The sequence below is a fragment of the Chrysemys picta genome, chromosome 2 (genome assembly GCF_011386835.1).
Source record: "Chrysemys picta bellii isolate R12L10 chromosome 2, ASM1138683v2, whole genome shotgun sequence".
NCBI classification, from domain to species: Eukaryota; Metazoa; Chordata; order Testudines; family Emydidae; genus Chrysemys; species Chrysemys picta.
Window position 1 is genome coordinate 204,537,217 of NC_088792.1, and position 27,038 is coordinate 204,564,254.

Below are 27,038 nucleotides of genomic sequence, written 5' to 3' on the forward strand. Positions count from 1 at the left end.
GGAATCAAAGTAAGTAGAAATCATTTATTAAAATATTTCTTATATTTTTTTCTTTTTCCTTTTAAATGCTTAAAATCATGTAGTGTTGTTGCTTGTCACATAACTTTTGTATCAATACAAGCCAATGGATGACAACATGATACAAAAAATGTGAGGCAATAAATATTTTTATCTGTAGACATCTTACAGGTTTCTTTTACATAGATAATGAAAATTGATGGACTCAATGCATTGGAGACAAGTCCTTGTTATTACTCTGGAGAAGGCAGGTGCAATATTATAATGGTTCATATAATATAATCAGCAAACATTATACCTCCTGTAAGCAGCATTTGACAATAACTAAGTCTCCCTATCTGAGCAAGGCTCCCATTGAAGTAAATAGGAGGTCAAAGGGAGATGATTTCACCATAGAGAAGTAGTCTAGGCTGACTGGAAGATACATTGGTGGGCTCTAAAATCCTCAGTCAGAATTAAAAGTTGTACCTCCCATAATAAAATCTGTGGGAGAATGGTAGCAGCACTAGCACCTGGCATTTTTCAGGGTGAATTCCCTTCCCCCTTCCCCAGGCAGTTTTCTCTACATGTATATATAGAGTGCAAAGAGAAGTGCTCCATGCCTGCAAGTGGAAATTTGGTCCACAGTACATATATTACACCCTAATCTCATACATGTTAGGAGTAAACAGAATGTACATGGATGTGGCATTAATTGAATATCATCTTGCTTTTCTAGGTTTTGGATATATTCTTAGCAGTACTTACCCAATATTCTACTTTATTAAAAATAAGTATATGACATTCAACAGTATATAGTAAAAATAATTATAATTTTTTCAAAAATTTTTCAAATTTTTTTCAAAAATCAATAATAATTTGAAGTAAAATATTTTCCTTCCACTTAAATGCTCTTTTAAATAGCCTCTTTTGTTACAAAAAACTACAATAGAGCGAGATCAGAAAGAATAAGGGGAGAGGAAAGGTGATCTTGTGGCTAAAGGGATGAGGTTTTTGAATTTGGACGACTTGGTTTCAATTCCCAGTTCTGCCCCAGGCTCCTTATGTGACCTGGGACAAGTAATTTAATTTCTTTGTGCCTCAGTAGCCACCTGCAAAACTGGAATATTAATAATTCCTTATTCCAGCTATTTACCTGCCTGTTTTTAGACTGAAAGATCTTTGGGGCACACACACTCTATGTGTGTGTACAGTGCCTAGCGCAATGCGGTCCCAACCTGGGAAGAAGTAATTAGTCATTTTTTTCTGGATGTCATGTTTAGACACAAGTCAATGTGGAAGGGCTCAAGGAAAGATTTGGAGGGAAGGAAGTGGAGGATGCACTAGCAGACTGCATGTTCTAAGACTCTGGAGACAAAGGGCAGCAGGGGAAAGGATGGAAGTAAGAGAAGGAGGTGGATTTGAAGATAATATTTTCCAATCAGAATAAACATGACAGTGATTGCAGGAAGAGGGAAAGGAGCCCAAGGAAAGAGAGCAGCTAAAGAGAAGGAGGAGGGAGGAAGGAGACCGCGAGGAGAGAAGATGAAAAGGTACAAAGTCAACAAAATAGGATGCAGGAAAACTTGAATATTGCAGACTAGGAGGGTGGAACTTGTGGTGAAAGAGAAAAAAAGCTGGAGAAAAAAGGGAGAAAAAGGTAGGGTTTAAAGGTAAATTAGAACACAAAGTAATTTCGTTTGGAGAGTGATACTTGCAAAGAACATTTAACCAATGTACAGTACTCCAGTCTTACTGTTCTAAATCCAACAAAAGGGAGGCAGAGTTGCAGTACTTTATTCAACGTACATCTAAGTATATTCCTGCTGAGAGCATATGTTCAGTCTCTATAGGCAACAAGAGCTGGTTTCCCTCGCTGGACTTTCATTTTACCTTTTTTTTAAAAAAAATTGGTGTACAATTTGTAGACTATAGAATATTAAAATACTGTCCATGATGTCTCATTGTTAGTTGTAACAGTAGTACTGGTATTGTGATAACAACTAGGTGTCCCTGTTAAGGATCAGGGCCCCATTGTGTACACGTAACAGTCCCTGCCTCCAACATTTTACAATCTAAATAAATGTCAACCACTTCATTATTTCATTTGATCCTTTTAGAATATTACAGTCCATCATCCTGCAGTCCTTTTGAAGGCCAAACTCCCACTGACACTGAGGCAAAATTGGGCCTGAAAATGATGATAATCTTATTGCTGTGTGCATATTGAATAATCTAGGAAATGTTTGTAGTAGGTGAACGAAGACTTTAAATGCAAGTCTATCCTAATCTGCTACTTACTGTAACTGATAGGCATATTCTTATAAGCAATAACACTGTGGGCTAGATTCATTGCCCCTATTCTGGCTGTTTGTACTGCCTGGCAACACTTTGCAAGGTTAATCTCTGAATGGCCTTAAACAAGCTCAAATGGCACTAACCACATGCTCCTCCCATCCCCCAACCTGTGTAAAGAGCATGACTAGAGAATGATTTCTTCGGGTGTACTGAGTCTCTTTCAGACAAGTTAGAGTAACCCCAAGGCTGTTCTAACTTGTGCCCCTAAGATTAGAGGACCAGAAAGAGGGAGAAAAATTATCCCCTCCCACAGGGGCGCTGAGTGTAGCTTAGGAACACCTAAGCATGTGGCCCAACATCTGACTTTGTTGTATCTCAGATTTTAGAATTAATGTGAGAAATCTCAGCAGAAGCCATCCTGAGTTTCAGTCACTAAAAAGAAAAATAAATTGGCTTCTGTATATGCTTTGCAGCTCAGCACAGGTAGTAGTAGGTTTTATCTGGCATAAGCTCTATAAAATTCTCCTCTACTCCAGATGCTGGTTCCTCTTATTTGGATCATTGCTGCTGTTGGGTTGGCACAAGAACTAACCAGAACTATGCAAGATTCTTCTGACAGTAATATGAATTTCTTTCTGTAGCTTATTTGAAATCAGCAGTAAAATAAAGTATTTGATAATTTCACTCTCCTCGTATTTCATAACTGAAAAATAAGCTTGCTTCCAACAACCATGATAATTCTTGCAAAATTATTTCTTTTTTTATTGGGGCACTTTGTCAAGGCTGATAAGACTTACAAAGTTGTGTTTTGATTTGTGACCACCTCATACTATCCTTCCACTCTGCCTGCCTGCTTAGTTCTTGCGAACGGCAATTTGGCCAGTTCGATCTATGAAGTACCTCCACTGACTTCACTGAAGTCCTGCTTCGGATGAGTTTGGGCCATTTTCTTGAAATGTGCAAGAAAATTGTTCACTAATGGCAAAATCTTGAAGTATCTGCTCACAATGGAATCAGAGGGTCAGCATGACAAATTAGCCCAACTGTTGTGAAAGAAGCAGATGAGGGTGACTGAAGCATTTTTTAAATTCTCCAATGTCCCAATAAGACATTTCATCGCAGGAGAACAATAGCAAAGAAAAATGAAAGAGATAAAAACAGGAAGTGCATGCCATTCAAAGCAAATGGCCCTTGTCCTTCACTGAGGATCTTGCAGTAGCACTGTATCCTTTTCAGTTGCATTATGGTAGAGAAGAAGCTCGAGGAAGAAAAGTGGAAAAGAAGAGAAAAGGGGGGGGGGGGGAAGTATGTGCAAACTCTTTATACTGAGAAGATTTTCCTTGAGGAAATGAGAGAATACTGACAGATGCTACCTTGAGACAGATTATCATTAATCTAGTTATAACCCCTGCTGATACGGTCAAATAAAAGTATTTCAGACAAAGCATCATTTATAGGATTCAAGGGGTATTCAACGGATTAAAGACTAAAAAGTTCAAACAAAAATATAATTACTCCGGAAAGCTAATACAATACTAATGACTAAAGAAACTCAGTGCCCTATTCTGACATCGTTCAAGAGACAGCAACGTCATGTTATAGCTGCTCTTTGCTGTATAATACAAGAGACTAAATCTATGGTATATTAATGAAAAAAAGTTTTAGGTTGGTTTCACAATATTACTTCCCCCCACCTTTTTATTTTTATTTATTTTTTTTAAAAACAGAAGTCTCAGTTGCACACACAGCAACATTTACCTCACTGTCCTACTCAGCAGACACCTGATGGCACTTGGTTCGATATTTCATTAAATCACCCTGCAAACTAACAACTCAATCTATTAGAAAACTACAGTCCTTAAGCAACAAAAATTACTTAGCAAATTGTGGTTTCACCATGCAGTATAGCCTATTTGGTGTTAAGACATTTATAGCACCAGTGTTGTAGCATATTATGGGATTAAGGAGCACCTGTTTTCAAGGACATTACCCTTCTTAGACAGCAAATACCAATACTTAACAGGAAAAAAACAAACCCAAGCACTGTTGAGATTTGCAGTGAAAGATTTTAAAGTTGTGCTTTAGTTATCTGTGAATCCAGAATGAGATGTCAGAGACAGAAAGGCATGAAATAGTCAATTGTCCTTTTTACCTTACGGGTGTTTCTATTTTAGCCTTGAGGAAAGTGAATAAATATTATTCAGCGTATAATGTCCTCTTTTAAGGCTCCATTCAACAAAATAGTCTGCCCAGACTGACTGCTGTTGTATCCAAGTGTGATTGATTTGGGAACCAAAAGTCTTAGCAAACTCTGAACACCAGCAAGAACAGTGAAGTATGTATTTAGTCCTTTCTTCCACACCTTTACAGTGAACATGGCCCACACTGATGAAGTGGTGACACTGATTGAGCCAAGTTCAATTATAAGAAGGAAACCCAGGCACTGAAACAGAGATGAGTTGTCCACCACATAGAGGGAAAATCCGCTCTCCCCCTACACCCACCCAACTCAAATCTGTATATTAGTCTGGATTGAAAGACATGACTAAATTTTCACTAATGAGGAGAGAACAAATGATATAGATGGCAAAGTCCCTTTTCTATCAACATACTACTGTAGTTTAGCTTCTAAAGCTGTGGTACATACAAAAATAATACATGTAAACTGAGACTGGCTCTTTAAGAAGAGGAAAAAAACCCACCTTCAGCTCATCTGAAAATTTACTGCTTGACACTGAGGGAGCACGGATTGTAACTAAATGTAATTGTATGACCAGCATAGCAATCAATCAACTCTGATATCAATCCTCACTCTCTCTGTAGTACAACAAAAATCTACCACACTGCAGATTAAGGTTTCTCATTCAAGAGAACTAGGCTAAAATACTTTGGTAGTCTGGAGGAGTACCTCCAGAAAATGGCAGTGCCCACCTACCTGTTGATGTAAAAGGGGTAAGTTTAGAGTATGAATCTAAAGGTTCCCTGGAAAAGATGACCTAAGGCAAAGTTATTCCTCCAAGTCAACTCATTTTATGATATGAGCTCTGTATCACTTCATAAAAATTATTTCAATTTGTCTAACCGTGGCTCTGGGTGAGAAAACTTGCTAAAAAATTCAGAAAGATCTTAAAGAAAACAAACTTTTATATAATATTATTCTGAAATTTAAATGGCATTTGGTTGGTTCTTTTGTGTATATTTTCTGTGTGGGAACATGTATGTAATATGTGGCTGTAAAACAATCCAGTTATTTGATTAGGGGAATGGTGAAGAAGCTGGGAATTAGCAGAAGGAAAATAAAAATATATATATATATTATATATATAAAAAGAGGAAGGAAGACTCGTGTGATTTTTTAATTGACAAAAACATATTAGTTTTGAGATTTCTTATTATCTGCATTTAAGAAGTAGATATTGTGCCTCTTTATAGAAACACACAGCAAATAGCCCAGCAGTATGTATTTTTTCTGTGTAGTAGGCATAAGGATTTTCTGAAACATGTTCATTTGTTATTGTAGACACTGTTGATTCAGCAAACACTTCAATTTATGTCATTATAGACATCTGCGACCGTCTGCACCAAAATTTATGGGACAACATCCCCAAATCCTGGAAGACTAGCTTGCAAGACAGGATTCTGATGATTTCACAGACCACCACCATCACATTTTTTGTGGTTACAGAGATGTTATTAAAGAACCAAACTTCAATATCTATAAACTTTGTATGGTATCTTACAGGGGTTCTAAGTGGACATTGTAAATATACAACTGGTGTAACAGATCTAATGGTCAGCTCAACATATTCATGTTCTTCTAACCTCAGGAGATAATTTCTTCCAAAAGCTCTCTTCTCTGGAACAAGTTTTATAGCTAGTTAGAGGGATGCTAGCTCATGTAACTTCCTCCCACACTCCAGTATTTTTGTTTCTAATTCTCTCCTTCACCTGGGAATTTGCAGCCAGCTGGAGTTCTAGGAGCAACTCCAATGTGTGACTGAGGATGGGAATACAGAACTGACTCCAGTACCAGTAGAAATTTTCTACATAAATGGAAGGTTTTAAGTGTGACCACTGTACAATTCCTAAAATGCTCAGTAAATTGCCTCATGTCATTCCCAAGATCTTAAATGCCACATTTTGGATATTTTCATATTGCAGATTATAAGGTCTTCTGTCAACTATTTTTGTCTTTTGTGCCATCAGATACTGTGAAAGTCATGATAGGTTTAGGAAGAGTCACAGATTTGGCTTCTGTATAGAGGTCTTATGCAGAAGGCCTAAATCCAGCATTTAAATATGGCAGAGAGGGGATATTTTGAGCCTGCTCAATAAGGAACAGGCGATGGAGCTCAAATAGGCAACAGAGGACAATTGTGTCTTAGTGGGGCCCTTTATTTTTATGAGTGGGAAGGTGTGATTTTCATATGTTTTTATTAACTATTACTAATGCTTTTGAGAGTGAGTGAAGAAGTTGAATTTTTACAGGTGAGTAGGTTTGACCATCTCTGAGCCAAACAAGACTATCAGGGCAAAGAACCAGAACTATTTTTGGAACATAGGAATTTTCATGTTGGACCAGACTTGTGGTCCATCTAGTGCAATATCATGTCACCACAGTGGCCAGTGCCAAAGGTAAAGAATTTTGTGATTAAAATAATTAAAACACACAGTGATTGGTTTTGGGTTCTAGGTGGAGAGTTTCTGGGGACTGAGGATCTGTAAGGTGTGCACTGGGTGTATGCATGGTGCAGAACATTGCTAGGTACTGGGCTGGTGAGAGTTGTACTGCTCTTAATAGGAGTTGGCCAGCACAAGGTGGGGAAATTGGGTTCTCTTGCCTCTTGTCCCCCTTTCTCACACAATGTTTAGCTATGGGGAAAGTGCCTCTTCCCCTAGGGCTGAGCACCATGTATGCAGATGGGAGGGGGAAGAGATGTAGCAATGCTGGGCTGCAGGAGAAGGGAAGAGAACTTCTCTTTCTCTCTCCTTTACTTATCCCTGATGGGACCTACTGCCCCTGGGATTTAGATGCAGCCAGTGATGCCCACTCCTCCCATGATTTTATTTGAGACTCAAAATAGTTGGGGTTTTTCCTAAAGTCCCAACTCCTGCATTTATGGGATTACATGAGAATATTAGCTTTCATTTTTAAGTAAGTTTCTAGCCCTGATGGGTTGCAGAAAAAAACCCTTGATAATGTGAACTGTAAAGGCTGAACAACAACAACAACAACAAAAAGGCAAATAAAGAACCAAACATTTATTGTTTTTTAAATCTCATTATTTGGGGGAAGGTTTGACTTATTATTTTTTAATTCCCGGAGGTGTTAATACTGCTTCTTTTTTGTTTGTTTTATATTTTGTTTTCAACCCTTGCAATTCATTTTTAGGTCATGTCCCATCAGCTGAAAATCACTGGCCTAATATCTAAAGCCTGGAATGATTTGCATTTTTAGACAAATTGGGAAAAGATTTTATTTCCATTTACCTACAATATCACAAAGGACTTGTGATAAGGCACAGTTCTTAGCAGGAAACCAAAAAAACCCAACCATCCAGTTCTATGCAATTATGTTGAGTAAATATTTAAATTTTAAATCACCTTCACAACAACCCATCTCAGATATTAATCTCAACCTAGCGGCCAACAGCAACAAGAAACGTTACCTTTGCAACCATGTCATTTGAATTTTGAACACATTTTATGTGTGGCTACCTGGTGATGTAATATCTTCCTAACTCATTGCAGTTGGTTAGTGCAATCAGTTACTAGTCTGTTCCCAAGCTCAGGCCTCATCTATACTTGAGAATATGCCCAGTTAATCAGCCAGTAGCCAGAAACTGGGGTAAACTCAACAGTTTTCCTTATCTACTGCTGGGGTTTGCACCAGTGCATCCCGGCTTCTAGGCACTATTGCTAAACTCAAAGGATAGATATGGCCTTGGTCTAATCTCAAACAAAATAAAAGACTTAAAAAAATGGTTATGGCCAGAACAATGGGACTTGTTCTTACGTGATCTACAGGCTTTTCTAGTTCATCAGCTAAACTGGAGTTACATAATAAGCTACTAATGTAATTTTACTGCTCTCACTAATGTCATTGGGGTTCTGTCCATCAAAACATGTCAGGAGAAAACAGAATTATGTCTGTGCTGGTTGTCATCTTGAGGAAACTAGTCATTATACATGAACATCACGAACGGCAGCTTATCTATTCTTACTTCTCCCACATGGAATAAACAGTTAAGTCCAGGGAACTACTGCAAAGTTAACTACTACAGAATGTTCTATAATCTTATGAACAAAAGAACTCACACAGACTTAACTACTCACTTCCAGCCCAAACAATTTGCTCCCTGATTGTGGTGAATGGTATAGAATACAATAGTGACTCGGCCAAGGGAATAATGGGAGGAATGTTTCTGGCATAAGCACCAAAGCCTATTATGGAGAAAGATTATGATTAATGGCAGCGCTCAACTCCTTCCTGTGTGACATCTCTTGACTGGCTACCTAGTAAATACAAGATAAAATGATATGTTGTGTGTCAAATATGCACAGCTGTAGCTAACACCTCTGATGATCCAGCTGCAGTGCAAGCTATCTGCCAATTTTTTAAAAATATTAGAATGGTTTTAGAGGTGGCAGGTCATTAGGAAGAGAGAGCACATTAGGAAACTTTGCTGCATGCAAGACAATGATATATATTTTAGTACATAGGTTCCTGGATGATGTGACTGGATGGATGTCACATCCTATGCTTGCAATGTCTGATCAGTAAACTTTAATATGATACCCAGAATACTGATGATAAATTAAGGATGGCACCATACTTCAACCCAGATTCTTAGGGGACTCTTTTAAAAATAAACCATGTGCTAAAATCCATATCTACTTCCACTTTCCTAGATCAGTTAAGAAAAATGGCATAAATTCTGTATTGACTTGCAACCCACTGATTTCAGTGGGAGTTACATATGCTGTATAGCAGTGTAGAATTTGGTCCTTTCCCAGTGCCCACTTTTCTCTACTTACTTTTCTGTACTGCATATGAACATAAAAGAAAATAACATGGCAGGAAACTAGGTCTTACATGGACAATTTCAAGGTCAACATTTTCTAAAGTCTAAAAACCAACTTCAGCAGCGGAGCCTACACACATTTGTGGGTTACAAGCAAATATATGAACAATCATGACATACATATGGCTAAGCTGAGTAATCACCAAATCATATATCCATATTGTCCCTTTGTGTGATATTACATCCTGACTTGTCCTTATCCTGTAATTGGAGCTATGTGGGCACAAGGGTCTGCCTGTGTGGGTCCAGTTACAGGATCAGGGCTTGTAAAATCTTTGGGATAGCAATGTATCTCTTGTGTGCCTTTTGTGAAGGGCCTAGCACACTTGGAGGTAAAATAATAAGTAATAATTTTGGCTTACAAACTTTGAGAGTGGTCTGTCCCATCTTTAATCCCTGTTTTAAGTAATTCATATATACTTGTAAACCCAAGCATACATATGTGTATACTAAATCTATATTATACACACTATACATCACGAGTGTGCTTATTTTCATACCAAAAACTGTTGAAAAATTGTAATTAGGATTGCAAAGTAAAGCATTTGGAAGTTAGGAAATGACAGAATTAAGGTTACCTATGCAATTTGTGTGTATTATGATACAATCTTTAGTTACATAGTTTTTTAAGCACAGGTCCCCTTCATCCATTAATATACAGGATGCTCAGTGAATGAAGCAGCGGTTCAGCATTTTTCTCTGTCCTCTAAATTCGCTGCATAATCCCCCACCATGCATCGAATACAGATTTTTTTAAATTTCCCCATGAACTTTTATTGTGCTCATCTCTGTAATATCTGAATATCTTACAAATACTTATACATTTATTTTCAAAACTCTCCTGTAAGATAGAAAGTATTTTTATTCCCATTTTACAGATCGAGAGCTGAGGCAGAGAGAGATTTAGGCCAAAATTTGCTAAGGAGTCCACTAATTTTGGGTGCCTCAGTGAGTGCCCAGCTTCAGACACTTAAGGCTTTTTTCAAAGGTGCCGAGTTGGGTACTTCATTTCAATTTGAGTGCTGAGTGTTGAGCACTTTTGAAAATCAGGCCCCATGTGTCTCAAATTGGATCCCTGAAAAACACAGATTTATTGACAGTCTCCAAAAATGATGGTTTAAGCAACTTGACCAGCATCACATAGGAAGTCTGTGACAGATATATGGATAGAATCCAGTCTCTTGAGTCTTAACCTATGCCTTAAAAACCAGACCATCCAACTGCCCTCTGATTCAATCAATACACACACCTTCCAACCTCTGCTGAGAATGAGGTAAGATTCCTACAGGCCATAGCCTCATCCACTGCACAACCTTATCTCATTCACCATTCATTGGGTGCAATGAATGAAACGGGTCCTGTGAAAAAAAGTATTATGTGATTACACTATTAAAGACTGCATCAAAACACTTGATTTCTTTATATATAGAAAACTATCTTTCTTCAGGCCCATATACTTCCTGAAGCTCACACACTTCCTGTTAAATCGGTGTTGTGCCTTTTAGATCCACTCAAAGAATGGCAACTCATGACATTTATGCACCATCTTTATTTATGAAATAAAAGGAAAATCTGCAGAGCAAATGGATGCAAATCCTTGTACACATGTCCACACATCACAATATTTTGAGCAGGACAAATGAGAAGGAAAACCCTAAATCAGTTCTAAAAAGAATTTGTCTTCCAAAAATATTTGTAAAATGCCAGTGAGATTTATGATGCCTGCCACTATTTTTCAATTTAAAAAATTAATCGTATTACTGTATTCAAAAATACTGAAACACACAGTATGAGGCAAAGGAAACCATAAGAAAATGTCAAATTGGTTAAAATGACATGAAATTATTAACCATGTTGTTTTTAGCACTGTAAAACTTCCTTTGTGAAACTCAAACACTTTGAAGTTCCATCATTAGGATTCACTATTCACGCATGGAACAACATGGCAGAAAGCATGTCTCTGATGATGCACAAAGAAGTTACTTACAGGTAATAAGTGTAGGAGTGATAGCTTCTTCTGCCATGATGGTGGAAGGATTTAGGCAGTGGTGGAAAAGATGAAATGGAAGGAAAGAAAAGCCAAATATTAATGTATGAAAAATCAAGATGAACTGAGACCAGAAGTGGTGACACAAATGAAAGGTAGTACAAATGCATCTCAGGCATATCATGCAATATCTGTCCATTCCAGATATGACATAAATCTACATAAAATTTTAAGCAGTAAAATACATAATACCTCACCAAAATGTTAAATTAGACAGTTTAAAACAAGTATAACAGCTAAGTAACATATTAGATACATAATAGTTATGTATTATATACGTCCATATAATACATACACAGACACACACACACACGTAAGGTGCTAAACATGCTTTTATTTCACATTGTATTAATTGGTTTAGGAAGGACATGGCATCTCTACTGCATTAGTTAGAAGTTTAGGAATGAAAAGTCTTAGAATCCTTACAAAGTAGCTTCTCTTCCTGGCAGAGTACTGTGGAGTTTTTTTTGGAGGCTCTTTCTAGTTGTTCTCGTTCCTTAGAGACATTAAAACTTAGCCTACCATGGATATGATTAGCCTGACTTGTCACCCAAAGCTTGTTTCCAGAAAGCCAAATAAACTGTCAAAGTATGTTTCCACTTTTCATTAGGCATTTCATTGCAGAAGAAAAATGAAATAACTTCCTTGTCCCTTTGTGTCAGAATTACTTTTATAACCGTGGCTATATTACTTCACAAAGAGTGAAATTCACTCCTTCCCCAAGTAAAAGGACTATATTCAGGGATCACAGTGGAGGTTTACTGGTGGTGTGAAGACAGAATCCATCCCCAGTCTGTGGGCAGAATCCTGCACCTCTACTATTTCTGGCTCTGGGAATACTACAAAAGGCCACTTGGATCCCAAGCCTCTTCCGAAGAAGTGGGCTGTGGTCCACGAAAGCTTATGCTCTAATAAATTTGTTAGTCTCTAAGGTGCCACAAGTACTCCTGTTCTTCTTTTTGCGGATACAGACTAACACGGCTGCTACTCTGAAAAAAATTCATCCATGTAAGCATGGATCCAGTGCTCTTTCCCACCTGAGCTCCCTCACAATGATTCCCTCCACTCCACATTCAGAGCCAGTGAGGAACCCGCTGCTGCAGTGGGCAGAGTGCACAGGGCCTCCTGCCCAGCTGCGCCGCCTGCTGCTGCACCTCTCTCCCTCCCTGATCAAGGCTCCTGAAAGCAGGGAGGGGCAAAGCCCTCCACAAAGGGATGAATTTCACCCTGCTCAGATTCAAAATATTGATTCTAATTAAAAAGAAGCTTATTCTCCAAAAACCATCGCCTTGCCATAGCTACAAATAATGTTAATGTACTGGTAAGATAAAAGACTGAAATAAACTGGGTAGGCATCTGTAATTCTCATAGCACACAGATACAGTGCTTTGACTATGGCAAAAACTTGTAAACAGGCCTAGCAAAGGACTACCACAAATGCTAACTTGCCTTAGGCTACATGCTGCAGGCATCCCTTTGAAAACTAGGCTTTCATCACATTTTCTCTCTCATCTTCTTTGTTTGAGGATGCCTTCAGAAATATTTTCCAGTTTTTATTCCCATTTTTCTGATACTTAACAGTATTGTTTAAACACAAAAGGCTGGTACTGAATATTTAATCATATGTAGCACATTTGCAAAATGCACACCTGTTAAAACTGGATTTAAAAAGAGAACCAAAAATATGGTAACAGGAAGGCTATGGATAAAATTCTGCACTTCTTACTCAGGTATATCTGCTACTAAATTCAGTGCCTGCAGGAAGGGTGCAGGATTGGGCTGTATGAAAACGGTTCTGGTTACTTATATTGTGTTGGGAGGAGGTTGTTTTGGTATGTGGCGTAATCATAATTATCTTTTTTTTCCCTTCTCTTTTCACAAATTATTCATTCTCTAGCTCCCATTTAGAATCTCATGACACCGCAAACCCTATTCCTTGCCATATGTTGCCGTGACAGAGATTTAATGTAATTAGTACAAATGTTCTCATTCATCTAAAAGATATATAGCAATTTTAGAAACAACAATAAATATAATTAATCAGTGCAGCACGGCTGGTGCTTGTACGCATAATTCTGCCAAACATGTTATTGAGATAAATTATTCTGTTTAAAAAATGTTGAAAACTCAGGTGCTTTAATTTGTGTGACTACATCAAATTACAATTTGATATAATAGGAGAAAAATTAAATGTCTCATGTTCAAGTTATTTTTATATGGAGTTCTTATAATGTGAGCAAGAGGTTTTAGAAGATGATACTCCTTGAAAATTAGATTCTGAAGTTTTAAATCCCCAACAATTCTGAGGTGCCGCAAAGAGAAAATTTGTTATAAAAATATAATGTTCTAAACCTGGGTAATTTAAGAAATAGAAAACTAAGACTTACAAAAACATTAGATCATTTAGCAAAGACACTGTCCATGCTTTGGAAAAATCTCAGTTTTAGAAAAGCAACCTTAAAAACTGAGTTCCATTTTACTTTTGATATATGTGGATAGGTCCTTTGGCATGTTTTATAAGTGGAGGTTAACCCAGGTGACATAGTTAGTATAGTGGCTTCTGCGCCACCCCTCTTCTGCAGCTGGCATAGAAGGCATGGCAAAGGGAAAGGAGGTCCTCGTTGGGTCTTCCCCTTGACCTGAGTTATCCCTTGTTTCCATACTGACTGCTGGGAAATGTTGGCAGCTGGTGGAAATTAGAACAATCTGAGCTACATCAAGAGAGTGGACTAGTGCAGTTAGTCTCAACCAGGGGTCCAGAGCCCCCGGGGGACCATGAACAGGTTTCAGTGGGTCCACCAAGCATGGCTGGTATTAGACTCGCTAGGGCCAAGACAGAAAGCCAAATCCCTGCCATGTGGGACTGCAACCCGGGGCCCCAAGCCCCACCACCTGGGGCTGAAGCTGAAGCCTGAGCAACTGAGCTTTGTGTTGCCCCATATGGTATGGGGCTCTGGGTAATTGCCCTGCTTGCCAACCCCTAACACCAGCCCTGGCTTTTATATGCAGAAAAACAGTTGTTGTGGCACAGCTGGGCCATGGAGTTTTTATAGCATATTGGGGGTGGGAGGGGGAGGGCTCAGAAAGAAAAAAAGGTTGAGAACCCCTGGACTAGTGCACTGCAAGCTCAGCACCAGAGAGTAGAAAGGGTATTCTTGAGTAGCACTAAGCCAGGGGTCGGCAACCTACGGCACGCGAGCCGATTTTGAGTGGCACGCTGCCTGGCCGGTGAGAGGAGGAGGAGGAGGAGGAGGAGGGGCCGGAAAGCACCACGATGGGAGAAGAAGCGGGGGAGGAGGGAAGCTTGGCTGCCGCAGGACCAAACTTCTGCCTCCTGCCCCCGCAGGGGAGAGCGGTGGGTGGGGGGGAGCTCCCGGCCCCCCGCCCCACTCAGCCCCCCCGCCCACCATTCTCCCCTGCGGGGGCAGGAGGCAAAGCTTGGTCCTGCGGCGTTCCAGCCCCTCCTCCTCCCAGAGGAGCAGAGCCGAGTGGCAGCGTGCTCGCTGCTCCGTAGAGGAGGCAGAGAGAGGTAAGGACAGAGCCTGGGGGAAGGGAGTGGAACAGGGCATATCCCTCCCAGCCCCCTGCCTTGAGCCGCTCAGGGCAGGGGGCTGAGAGGAACCCCAGCCTTCTGCTCTGCACCCCCCCACTCCTCTGTCCTGAACTCCCCCACCCCAAACCACACCCAGCCTTGTGCCCTGCACCTCCACCGCCCTCCCCAGCCTTCTGCCCTGACCTCGAGTCCCCCTCACCAACACCCAGCCTTCTGCCCTGAACCTCCACACACCCCAGCCCTCTGCCCTGACCTCAAGTCCCCCCTCAACACCCAGCCTTGTGCCCTGCACCCCCCCCACCCAGCCTTGTGCCCTGTACCTCCACACACCCCAACCCTCTGTCCTGACCTCGAGTCCCCCCAACACCCAGCCCTCTGCCCTGAACCCCCCCACACACCCAGCCTTCTGCCCTGACCTCGAGTCCCCCCCACCAACACCCAGCCTTCTGCCCTGAACCTCCACACACCCCAGCCCTCTGCCCTGACCTCGAGTCCCCCCAACACCCAGCCCTCTGCCCTGAACCCCCCCACCCACCCTTGTGCCCTGTACCTCCACAGAGCCCAACCCTCTGTCCTGACCTCGAGTCCCCTCCCAACACCCAGCCCTCTGCCCTGAACCCCCCTCACACCCAGCCTTGTGCCCTGCACCTCCACACAGCCCAGCCCTCTGCCCTGACCTCGAGTCCCCTCCCAACACCCAGCCCTCTGCCCTGAACCCCCCTCACACCCAACCTTGTGCCCTGCACCTCCACACAGCCCAGCCCTCTGCCCTGACCTCGAGTCCCCTCCCAACACCCAGCCTTCTGCCCTGAACCCTCCCCCACAGCCAGCCTTGTGCCCTGCACCTCCACACACACCCCAGCCCTCTGCCCTGAACCCCCCCACACACACCCAGCCTTCTGCCCTGACCTTGAGTCCCCCCCCAACACCCAGCCTTCTGTCCTGAACCCCCCCACACCCAGCCTTGTGCCCTGCACCTCCACACACCCCAGCCCTCTGCCCTGAACCCCCCCCACACACCCAGCCTTCTGCCCTGACCTCGAGTCCCCCCCCAACACCCAGCCCTCTGCCCTGAACCCCCCCACACACACCCAGCCTTCTGCCCTGACCTTGAGTCCCCCCCAACACCCAGCCTTCTGTCCTGAACCCCCCCACACCCAGCCTTGTGCTCTGCACCTCCACACACCCCAGCCCTCTGCCCTGACCTCGAGTTCCCCCCCGAACACCCAGCCTTGTGCCCTGCACCCCGCCCCACCCAGCCTTGTGCCCTGCACCTCCACACACCCCAACCCTCTGCCCTGAGCTCGAGTCCCCCCCCAACACCCAGCCCTCTGCCCTGAACCCCCCCCTTCACACCCAGCTTTCTGCCGTGCACCCCCACACACCCTAGCCCTCTGCCCTGACCTTGAGTCCCCTTCCCTCCTCCCAACACCCAGCCCTCTGCCCTGAACCCCCACCACACCCAGCGGGCTGAGCAGGCTGGCGGCGTAAGATCAGCATTTTAATTTAATTTTAAATGAAGCTTCTTAAACATTTTTACATACAACAATAGTTTAGTTATATAATATAGACTTAGAGAATGACACCTTCTAAAAAAATGTTAAAATGTATTACCAGCACGCGAAACCTTTAATTAAAGTGAATAAATGAAGACTCGGCACACCACTTCTGAAAGGTTGCCTACCCCTGCACTAAGTATTCCTTACCCATTTAAACAGATACATACATTAGAAACTATTAGAAGGCTCAGGCGTATGTGCATCTCAGAGTGGAAACAAAAGAAGCACACAAGAAAACAACCCTTTTTTGTTGTGGAGAACGGAGGCAGTTTCTGACACAATCAAATATTAATAGCCACTGGTTTACTACACTCCCATAGCAGCAACAAGATGGTAGCACAAACTGGAACTGCTGCATCCCAAATAAACACACCCTCGAGCAAACCACTCCCATTAAATCTAAATTTTCAACCTCAATACTTTTTGGAAACTTAATTGAAATAACAATAATTAAAAAAAGAAAAGAATAGATAGACAATACAGTAGATTGAATTATGCCTTTTATCTATCCATCCCTCCCTCCCTGCTATTATCCAACAGCCTTAATACAATTTTGGAAAGCACTCCTATTTATTATTATTGTTTACCAAACATTACAGGAATATTGCAATCACTTTCATTCCACTGTTTTTTTTTTTATAATTTGCCAGTGAAAGCAAAACTTCCTTTATGCATGTAGTTGTCAATGAGGTCCTGCAATTTTCAATGCAGGAATGTTGGAGGCAGGAGGAGATTGGGTAAGTTGCTTGAAACTGTGCAATGAGGGCTAGATTCAAATTCCATTCAAGTCAATGGAAAGACTCCTACGGACTTCAATGGGCTTTGGACCAAGTCTTAAGTGAGACAGACTGATCATATTTGAGAGCAGGACACTCCACAGGCCTGATTCTGATTTCGTGGACCTCACTGTAAATTGATATCGCAATCACGACCCAGCTCCCTCTACCCATTGTAGTAGCCATTAGAGCAACCAGCATCTTTATGCTGGAAGAAGGGTTTAGTGGTTGGTGCATCAAACTAGTAGACAAAAGTCTAGGCACTATTCCTAGCTTTGCCGCAGATTCCTTATATGCTCTTAGGTAGGTCACTTAATTTCTCTGTGCCTCAGTTTGTAAAATGAGAATAATATTTAAGAACCACTTTAGAAGAGCATTGGGAGATTTAATTAATATAGGGTTATGAAGTGCTTTTGGGGTTCTCGGATGCAAAGTTCCACAGAAATGCAAGGTAATATTTTTGGACCCAGTCCTGAATTCCTTACTCAGTTAAAACTCCCGTTGAAGTAACTGATGCCCAATTATCAAGAAGTATAATCATCACATGGTACAATATTGATAAATTTGTTTCACTCAGAAGTAGTTAAAGTACCATAAAACTTATGACATACTGATATTGCCCTTACATTACAATTGTACTTAGCTTGCAAAACAATTATAAATTCTCTTTGAATGCATAATATATACACAGTAACTGAACCTAGGTGAACTATAGGGACCCTAGGTCGCTTAGCCAATTGATACTCTACTGAATAACTGGTTCAAGTTTTACTTGGGTCATAAGTGCAATCATTTCAGGGTCTGTCTATGCTACAACTATATGTTAGGTGACCTGGACAAAACACAATCATCCCTATATCTGGTTAAAAGCTGGCTACATCTTGTAATGTAGATGAGTCCTAACTGTACTCTACAGTCTCTGTTCAAGCCTGCAGTGTGGTTCAGGGACATGGTTAAACATTAGTTATCCATAAGTCCCATCTACACTACAAGATAGAATGGCGTTCTAACAATGTCAAGGGACAACATTTTGTAACAGAGTTCCCGGACATGGTTACTGTAAATAGGCCTTAGTCGTTTCCGTTTAATCACTAGCAGACTTGTCTCAATCACTAAGAACATTTGTCCCAAATGATGTCAATGGGGAGAGGGGGAAGAGAACCAAGTGCCCTACCCACACCTGCCACCAACTACATGGGACTGGAGCCTCCCCATTGCCCAGGGACTGGCTTATAAAAGGCCTCAGCAAAGCAACAACCACTGGAGCAGCTGAGGGGCCAACATTTGCCAACAGAAAGACTGTGGAGAGAGCAGGACCCAAGCAACCCTTCCTTTGCGCCTGGCCAGCTCTCCCTGGGAGGCAAGAAGAGCCTTTGCAGGAGTCTCTCTCTTAACTAGAATTACTCTACACTTTGGCACAATTTGTTAAAAAATGGCAATCTGGGCTCAGGAGAGGCTCAGAACTGGACTAAGAAGGGTGTCGCATGTAGGTCAGGATTAAGTGATGCAGGAGAGCAAAGCAATGTGGAGAGCCTTAATCACTGCATGCCAGCATTATGTCTGGCTCCAGGGAGGGGCTTTTGGGCCTCATTTTTTATAGTTAAAATGGAAAGTATGATTGCAGCAAAGAATTAAAAGCAAATGTATGGAAGGAGAAGGTACTGCATTTCAGAAAAGATTTTACTCTTGCTACACAGGATTATAAACCCAGGAGTTTACTGGGAATGTCTGGGTTTTGCAGGACTGCTCCAGTGTCCCAGATACTATTTAGATTGGACTCAAATTTCCTCTCTTCTCTGTGATGGTCCCTCATTGCCTCGTCTAGTTCCTGTAGTGGTCACTCCCCCTCCACTGGGGGAGCTCACAGTTCCCTTTCCAGGACTCTCTTCTTCCCTCCACTGCCCCCCCTCTATCTTAAAGAAAACTGGGGCCCAGCTGGCTCTGTGTTGTGTCCCAGTGCACGACCTGCCTGCCAGCTATTTAAATGTGCATCTGAGGTGCTCCAAGCCTGGCACTATCACCAATTGCTCAATGTGCTCCAGGTCTGGAAAAAACCCAGACCTATTACACACTACTGGTACGCACACAGTTCAATCACCAGCCTGCAAGCAGTAGACTAGGGCCAGCACAAGTGGGCCTGAATTTCCTTTAAGGAAGGGAACACTGGACTGTGATTGGGAGGCCAGAGGGGAGTTCCAGGGAACTTAAGTGGAGGTAGATTGGAAGAAAAGGGTAAGAGATGAGCACTCAAAGGACAAACATTCATAGTCCAACCCCTCTTCAAGCTGCCAAACCCTACTCACCCACTCCTTCAACTACCCCCAACCCGAACACCATAGCTGCAAACTCTTTCATACCTCAGAGTAGATGGCCAAACCTTGATTCAACTTACTGAAATTCTCCCAACATAGGCAACAAAACTTTCAATGTCCTAGCTGCTAGAAACTTGCAGTTTTCTCCCTTCCTCACCCCTTTACGCTGTGATGGTATTCAGAAAGGAAGTAGGTTTCTCCATTTAAAACAGAGGCAGCTACCTCTATTGCTATAGCAGTTTTCTAATGATGTACAAAGCACAAAACCCGAACGCATGTGTGCTAAACCTACTTTTGGAAACATCCAGCATCTTTCCAAGAGAACCATTTTCATTTGTTTTCATGGAATGAAATCTGCACAGAACAATATAGACTTAATCCATACCACAATTCATCTCAGCTCCCCCATTCCCTTTCTATTTAGACGGAGCATTTCTTTCATATTCAAGATGGGCAACGTCCTCAGATTTCTGTGGGGAATCATCTAATATCTAACTTTCAGCTGAGCTGCTGCATAGAGACGAGGCTTGCCCTTCTGGGACAGAGATACTGTTCTTACATTATTTGGGCCCATCATGCAGTAGTAATACGTACAATGCTAGAATCATTAACCTTCGGTTGTTTTTCTTTTATAACAAAGCCACAAACCTTAATTCATAAAAATGTGCTGCAAGATGAAAAATTCATATAGCACAGTTTTACAAAATGCCACAAGGCTTCAGGGAAAATAAGCAGCATTTCCTTAACTCTGTGGTAAAGGGCAGCAAGGTGGCTGGATACATTTACCTGAATTACATGGAAAACTGCTGTAGGAGATGCTCTGACACAAATATGCACATAGAAAACATATATTAACTGCTCACCTTTTCTTCATTACCAACACAACCCCCAGAAATATAATAACGAACAGCAAGATGCCTGCAATGACTCCAGCGATTTTAACAGTATGGTCTGTCTCCTTCTCTGGCTCTGGGTCTGGTTTTCGAGTAGCAGCTCCTATGAAGGTAGCGGATTTAAAAGAAAAGGGGGGGAAAAAGAATAAACACATTACACTTTCTTCTCCTGTTACATTTAACATACATAGTAATACGCCTTATCAGAGCCGACAGACAGCAATGCTTTGATTTTTTTTTAAAAAACTGGTCTCATATGCACTGGAAGGAATGTAATTGTTCATATTGTTCTACAATATTTTGCTAAACCACAGCACAAGATGGATACTACACCCACGCCTGACCCTTTTATAAGACCCTCTTCACACATACAATTTTCTATATTTTTATTATCTGTGTTGGCTCCCTGTTCTTTCAGCCATTTAAAAACTTGCTAACACCACAATAACTATCCTAAGCCTTTATCCTAATTTGATTTGCTGGAACATCTTCCTTAATTATTTTTCATAAATGAAGCAGTAATTCCATAACATATTAGCTTAAACACCTGGAAAAGTGAGATAAGCTCATTTACCACGCGTTTTACCAGCAATTGTTTTTTTGTACAATAGACCTTTTTTTTTTTGCCTTTGGAAATCTAAATCTAGGTCACATCTGGTAAGCAAAAGACTCCTTCTAAGCAATTTATTCACAAAGTGGGAAGCAGCTGATGATCACACCACTGGCACCCACATTTAATATCTGTTTAAATGAGATAACCAGTGCCTTGCAGCAGCTACTGTCTTAGCTTTTCCAGCTTCCCCATTTAAAAAAACCCACCATTTGTATTGTTTACTGTATAATGTGATGGAACGTCAAATCCATGTCTGATGAAATATCCATTTCCTCCACTAAATGAGTTCAGGATGAAAAATGTTAAGGACATAATGTTCAATTCACTAAACTGAATATATATTTTTTGAGAACTTACACTTTTTAAAATCAAAATGTCACATATTTATCGTTTGAGGCACTACGTCACCTCTACAAAGTGGACAGATAGTCCTAGAAATAGGAATTTATTTATCAGTTTTCTTATTACAGCTTTTTTTTTGGATGGGGAAAGCAGGGGAGGTAAAATGCAATTAAACTATAATATTATAGAACTAGCATTCCCATCACAGTCTCCTGGTTTCATTAGGGGCACTGAAAGGCACAGTTGTTGTCTACTTGTCCTTTTATTTGCCTTTTTATGAAAAATGGCTAAGGTGAGGATTTTACCCGGGGCCAAATTTTCCTCTGCTCCTCTCCCACAATCAGGGCCAGGTTTTCAAAGGTGGTCAGCATCCAGCAGTTCCCATTGAGACACTTATGGACCAGATTTTGGAAAGAGCTTAGTGCATCAGATGAGACAATCTGGCCACTTTTACTGGTGCCTAAATGTGAGCTGAGCCCTTCTGAATATTTGGAACCAACTGTGGGTGCTAAGTTTGTTTGAAAATTCTTGCCAGGGTGTATTGTAAACATAATGGGCTAGAGATATTTACTATCTATGGGCCCAATTCCACCATGTTTACTACGGCTAATATCTTACTATGAAATAGTCCCACTGAAATAAATGGGAATTCTGAACTAGTAAAACTCAGTATGTGTAAGGATAGCGGAATCAGGCTCTATATTTTCTGTAACAGATATGCATAACATTTTGTTCTAAACAATCCTGTTTTTAATTCCCCGGTATCATATGAGGGATTTCTTTAAAAAAAGCTTCCTAATATTATAATTTATACAGTACTCAAAGTGTGCTACGTACTTAGAAGATACCTACTGTACCTTCTTAATGCAGAAAACAGCTGTTGAGCTGAAAATGGCAGGTGGGAAACACTGAATCAAGGATGATATAAATGACAAGGGAAGATATGGAGTTTATAGCAAGTGGAAATGAGAATTGAAACAATAGCAAGATCTAAGCCAGGGGTCTCAAAGTCCCAGCCTGAGAACCTCCCCACTGCGGCCCGCAGAGGAGAGACGCATGCAGACACGATACTGGCAATGTCTGCTGCAGGCGCCGCCCCCTGCAGCTCCCACTGGCTGAGGGAGAGGAACAGAGATACCATCACTAGTCGCCAGGCAGAGTCAGCCATGGAAGCAGCGTCACTTTTTTCCACGTCAAAATACCAAACACAACTATCTGATGCACACCTTGCTGCAATCCTGAAGGTTTCAACTGCTCGGTCACGGAGGCCAAACATCAACAAACTGACAGAACTGAAGCGTTGCCAGTGGCTGGCAAACACTAAAAACTCTCTGGCAGAGAATTGTATAAAGTTGTATGACAGTTTTATTATTTCTAAGAAATTCGAAATAAAAAATACAGTATAAACGTTTTTCCTGTCTCTTAATCAATTTATGATTCATGACAATACTTTGTTTCTCACCCCATGACTGTTAGTTTCGTTAGTAGCCTCTTGTGAGAGACTTTGCCAATGGCCTATTTAAAATCTAAATAAATTACGTCAGCTGGTTCTCTTATATCCTTTATTTCATCAAGTACAACAAATCCTAAGAAATTCGTGAGACATAATTTTCTTTTACAGAACCTGGGCTGGTTATACTCTGTTATATCATGATCTAACAGTCCTGGCATTTTATTACACTATTTTTATTACAGTTTTAACCAATTTGGCAGGTACAGATATAAGGTTTACTAGTTTGTAATTGCCCAGATCACCCATGGAGCCTTTTAAAAATATAGTTACAAGATCTGCTACCTTCAAATCCTCCAATATCATAGCTGTTTTTAATGAGAGATGGCATATTTTTGTTAGCTGCTCAGCCACTTCATATTAATCTCCTTCAGAACTCTTAGATTTATAGCATCTAGGTCTGGTGACTTATTACTTTTTAAATTATCAATTAGCTCCATCAATTTCTTCTGACATCTCAATCTGTGATAGTACCTCATTTTTTATTACCAGAAAAGTGTGTTATAGGTATAACCCCTAACATCCTTTGTGGTGGAGACTGATGCAAATAAATCATTTAGCTTGTGAGCAATGTTCTTTTATTCCTTAATTTCTCCCTTGGTGATCCAGTGAACCCAGTGAGTTTCTTTCCCAGGCTTCCTGGTTCTGATCTATTAAAAGAATTTCATGTTTGTTTTATACCCATTTGTTGTTCAAAATCCATCTTATCCCTCTTAATTTCCCTGTTACATATTGCCTGCTGTTTACTGGTTTCACTGGGGTTAGATTTCCAGATTTTGAAAGATCTCTACTTGGCTCAAATAACCTCTCAAAATTTGCCATCTAGGCAGACGGGCTTACATCATGCTTCCTGATTTTGTTTTTGTTCAGTGGTACACGTCTTGTAGGAATCAGTTAATGTCTTCTTAACTATGCCACCTGTAAGGATTTTACTTCATTTACTTTTGACTCTAGGGCCTTTTTGACTAGCCTCTTCATTTTATTAAAGTCTCCCTTTATCAAGTGTAATGTCACTTTTTGGTATCTTATTTCCCATTAGGATGTTGAACCTAATAATATTATGGTCACTATTACTTAGTGGCTCAGCTACTTTTAATTCTTGAATTAACTCCTGCAAAACAATCCTGTGACTGTTCCATGGCCGGAAGAAGTTGGTGGAAAATTCCTCTCTTTCCCCCAACAGAGTTCCCAGGGCCCAGCCAAGTTACTCTGTCTAGGTACTGTGGGAAGGATTTGCCCCTTTGTGTCTGAATAATTTTGTTTATCTATTTAGGCAGGAGCTGCCTCATTCCCTGTGGTCTGTAAAGAGACAAGCACAATGCTGGTGGTTAATAAATAATGATAAACAATAATAGCCTCTTGCTTGTAAAGTAAGGGTAAATAAGTAGCGTATTACTCATGCCTTATTAAAATTGGAGTTAAGAAAATTGTTTGAATTAACTTGAAAATATAATCTAATTCTTTTAAATAGAATGTAAACTTGTTTGAATTTGCTTGTCAAATTTGATAATTTTCTTGAATAATAAAAGAGCCCTCCACCAGATAAAATCAAAATAATATTAGAGAGAGAGAGAGAGAACAAACACCTTATGTTTGTTTTAAATTAATAAAGCTTGAACTTGCTTGTTTGGGGATTTTTATGAAATGTCTACTAAGAGAGATAACTGGGTCACTGTATATGAAGAAGCAATAATTAAAATAATCCTATCCCAATGGCCTACCAGTCATACTTACAAACAAGCACAACAAAGGAATGGGATAAAAACAACAACTGCCCAAAACAACTTCAGTTATTCTGACTAAAGCAATTCATTCAAAACCTCTAAGATTTTTCTGCTGTTTATTTACACCAACAAATAATCCCTTCCTTTAACTAAAGCAGATTGATCTCCACTTTATTTCCCACTCAAGGCTGACCAATTGGGTGTCTCTTTACTTCCACTCTGCAGCTTTATGCTCTCTAACCGTACTTGCTCAGTAAGTCATTTCCAAAATTTTTTCCAGATAAATTTCATTTACAGGTGTTACCTTGACTGATGTAATGGATAAGTTTAAACGCCTCCTAGATAATAACACAGGTAGTCTAGACCATCTCAATCTCCAATGAAACTTACTTTTCCTGTTATTAACCAGCCCATGATTTTTTTTTCTTTAACTAGTGACCTGTGTTACACAGAAACTGGTAAATGTCCATCTGCTTCTCCCTGGGGAAAAATTAATAATCACACCTACAAGATTTCATACTCTTTTGAGGCATGCAATCAAATTATTATGCAGGCAGCATGATCCAAGTATTATCGCTTTTCAGCACCTACCTTTAACTCATTTCACAGAGCAGGTCAGGGAAATGAAATGTTATACCCCTGTGTGACAGCTGCATTGTGATTAGGCAGTTGGAATCATGCAAAATGGGAGGCACAGACATGTGGTGCTGCCTTTGATTATCCATTCCAAGGGCTCTACTGTCACTGCCACATAGCAACAAGATTGAAAAGATCAGAAAATTTGGCTTTAAAGACCCCCAAAGCTTCCAAGGACACAGCAAAGCACAAGAGTAGGTAGGGAAGGTATTATTATTATTACAACTGATATTTTAGTAGCACCTAGAAACTCCAAATCAGATTGGGAACCCCATTGTGCTAGGAACAATTCAAACACAGAGCAAAACAAGCTTTTGCCCCAAAGAGGTTCAGTCTGATTAAGACAAGCTGTAACAAGTGAATGTCACAAACTATCAGAAGAAATGGGAGAGCGAGGGAAACAATTATAAGAAAATATATTTACACAGGGCACAATGGGTATAAATAATTCCTTCTGCCTATCCAGCTAGCTGTTATGACTTGGCACTTCTGTAAGCATCACCGTAGGTCTTGAGGAGGGTCCTGAAGGAGTGCAAGGCAGTGTCTTTATGGAAGAGTTTGGGTAGGACGCTTCATGCTGGAGGGCAGGAAAGTGAAGATACTTGTGGGAAAACCAGACAACCAGGTAACTTTGCTGTTGGTGGTAGAGAGTTAGGCCGTGATAAAATATACAAGCATATCAATAGCTTTCTCCTGACTGAGTTATGCTGCTGAAAGGGAAAAGAGCATTGTAGAGAGGTAGGTCCTCCTTGTGAATGCAAAGAGATCCACAGAGTAGTGATCCCTGTTGAACCTTGGAATCCACATTCTTAGGAGGCCAACTCTTTTCCATGGGCTGATAAAAAACTAACTCCCTCCTTGAGAGGATATTGGCTAGAAAACTCCATGCCAATTTCCCCCTCATATGGTTTTTTTCATGAAAGTGAATGATTGAACTCTAATTTCTAAGTCGGTGGCAGAAGAGGCACTGCTACAAGGATACAACAAGCAAGTCCAAAGCACTTGCTATTTGAGTTTAAATTTTGGTCCAGACGCCAGGATTTTAGACTATACTGGAGAAGATCCAAAAGACATACAAATGTGTAGATTAAATGAATTATCACCCCAGCTAGTCTGTTTGTACTGTAAACAACTGACATTCAGTCCTCATCTGCTAACCAGCATGTATTCTGCTCACAAAAGTCTTTGTTTCATTACTCCCGGCAGAATTCCAGCAACGGTAGAAAGCCTCCCACCCCAACACACTTCATTGGTTGCTTTCATATCAACATCCTTATTTCTTCTTTGAAAAATGTACTGCTTTTTTGTCCCTATGGTTGAAGTTATGAGGTGTTGATAGACCCTGGACAGGGTATAATTTGTGACAGAAGGTGGTTTTGATCGATTTCCCCCCCCTTTTCTAGCCCATGTCTTGAATATATTAGTTTTGCAAACTCACTGGCTTAAGGTCTATTTTCTTTTTACAGTTTTTCCCCTTTCTGCATTGTTGTTCCCTTGCCAAATGCTCAGTTGTAGATGGTATTCTCTGCTTGGCAGGAAATGTGTCTTTCTCTGTGTTTTGTTTAGTACCGAGCCAACTGTCAGTGCTGAAATCTCTGTATCCTGATTCTCCCTCCCTATAACATGATAACTCCCATTCGATCTTTTCTGTTTTGGTGAGTTACTCACATACTGTGTAGGGAGAACAGAGCCC

The 27,038-nt window shown here is 40.8% G+C and overlaps 1 protein-coding gene across 14 annotated transcripts in view; it reads right to left on the reverse strand.

Annotated features, from left to right (window-relative positions):
• Positions 1 to 27,038, reverse strand: part of PTPRM (protein tyrosine phosphatase receptor type M) — a 712,166-nt gene that overhangs the window by 207,673 nt on the left and 477,455 nt on the right. For 8 of the 14 annotated variants that reach the window (XM_042843358.2, XM_042843348.2, XM_065585258.1 and 5 more), the window contains one exon: positions 20,491 to 20,623. In XM_042843358.2, the coding sequence (XP_042699292.2) occupies positions 20,491 to 20,623 (133 nt within the window). Of the gene's footprint in view, positions 1 to 11,367; positions 11,398 to 20,490; positions 20,624 to 27,038 lie in introns of all 14 variants that reach the window. The other 6 variants (XM_042843338.2, XM_042843344.2, XM_042843329.2 and 3 more) reach the window with 1 other exon arrangement.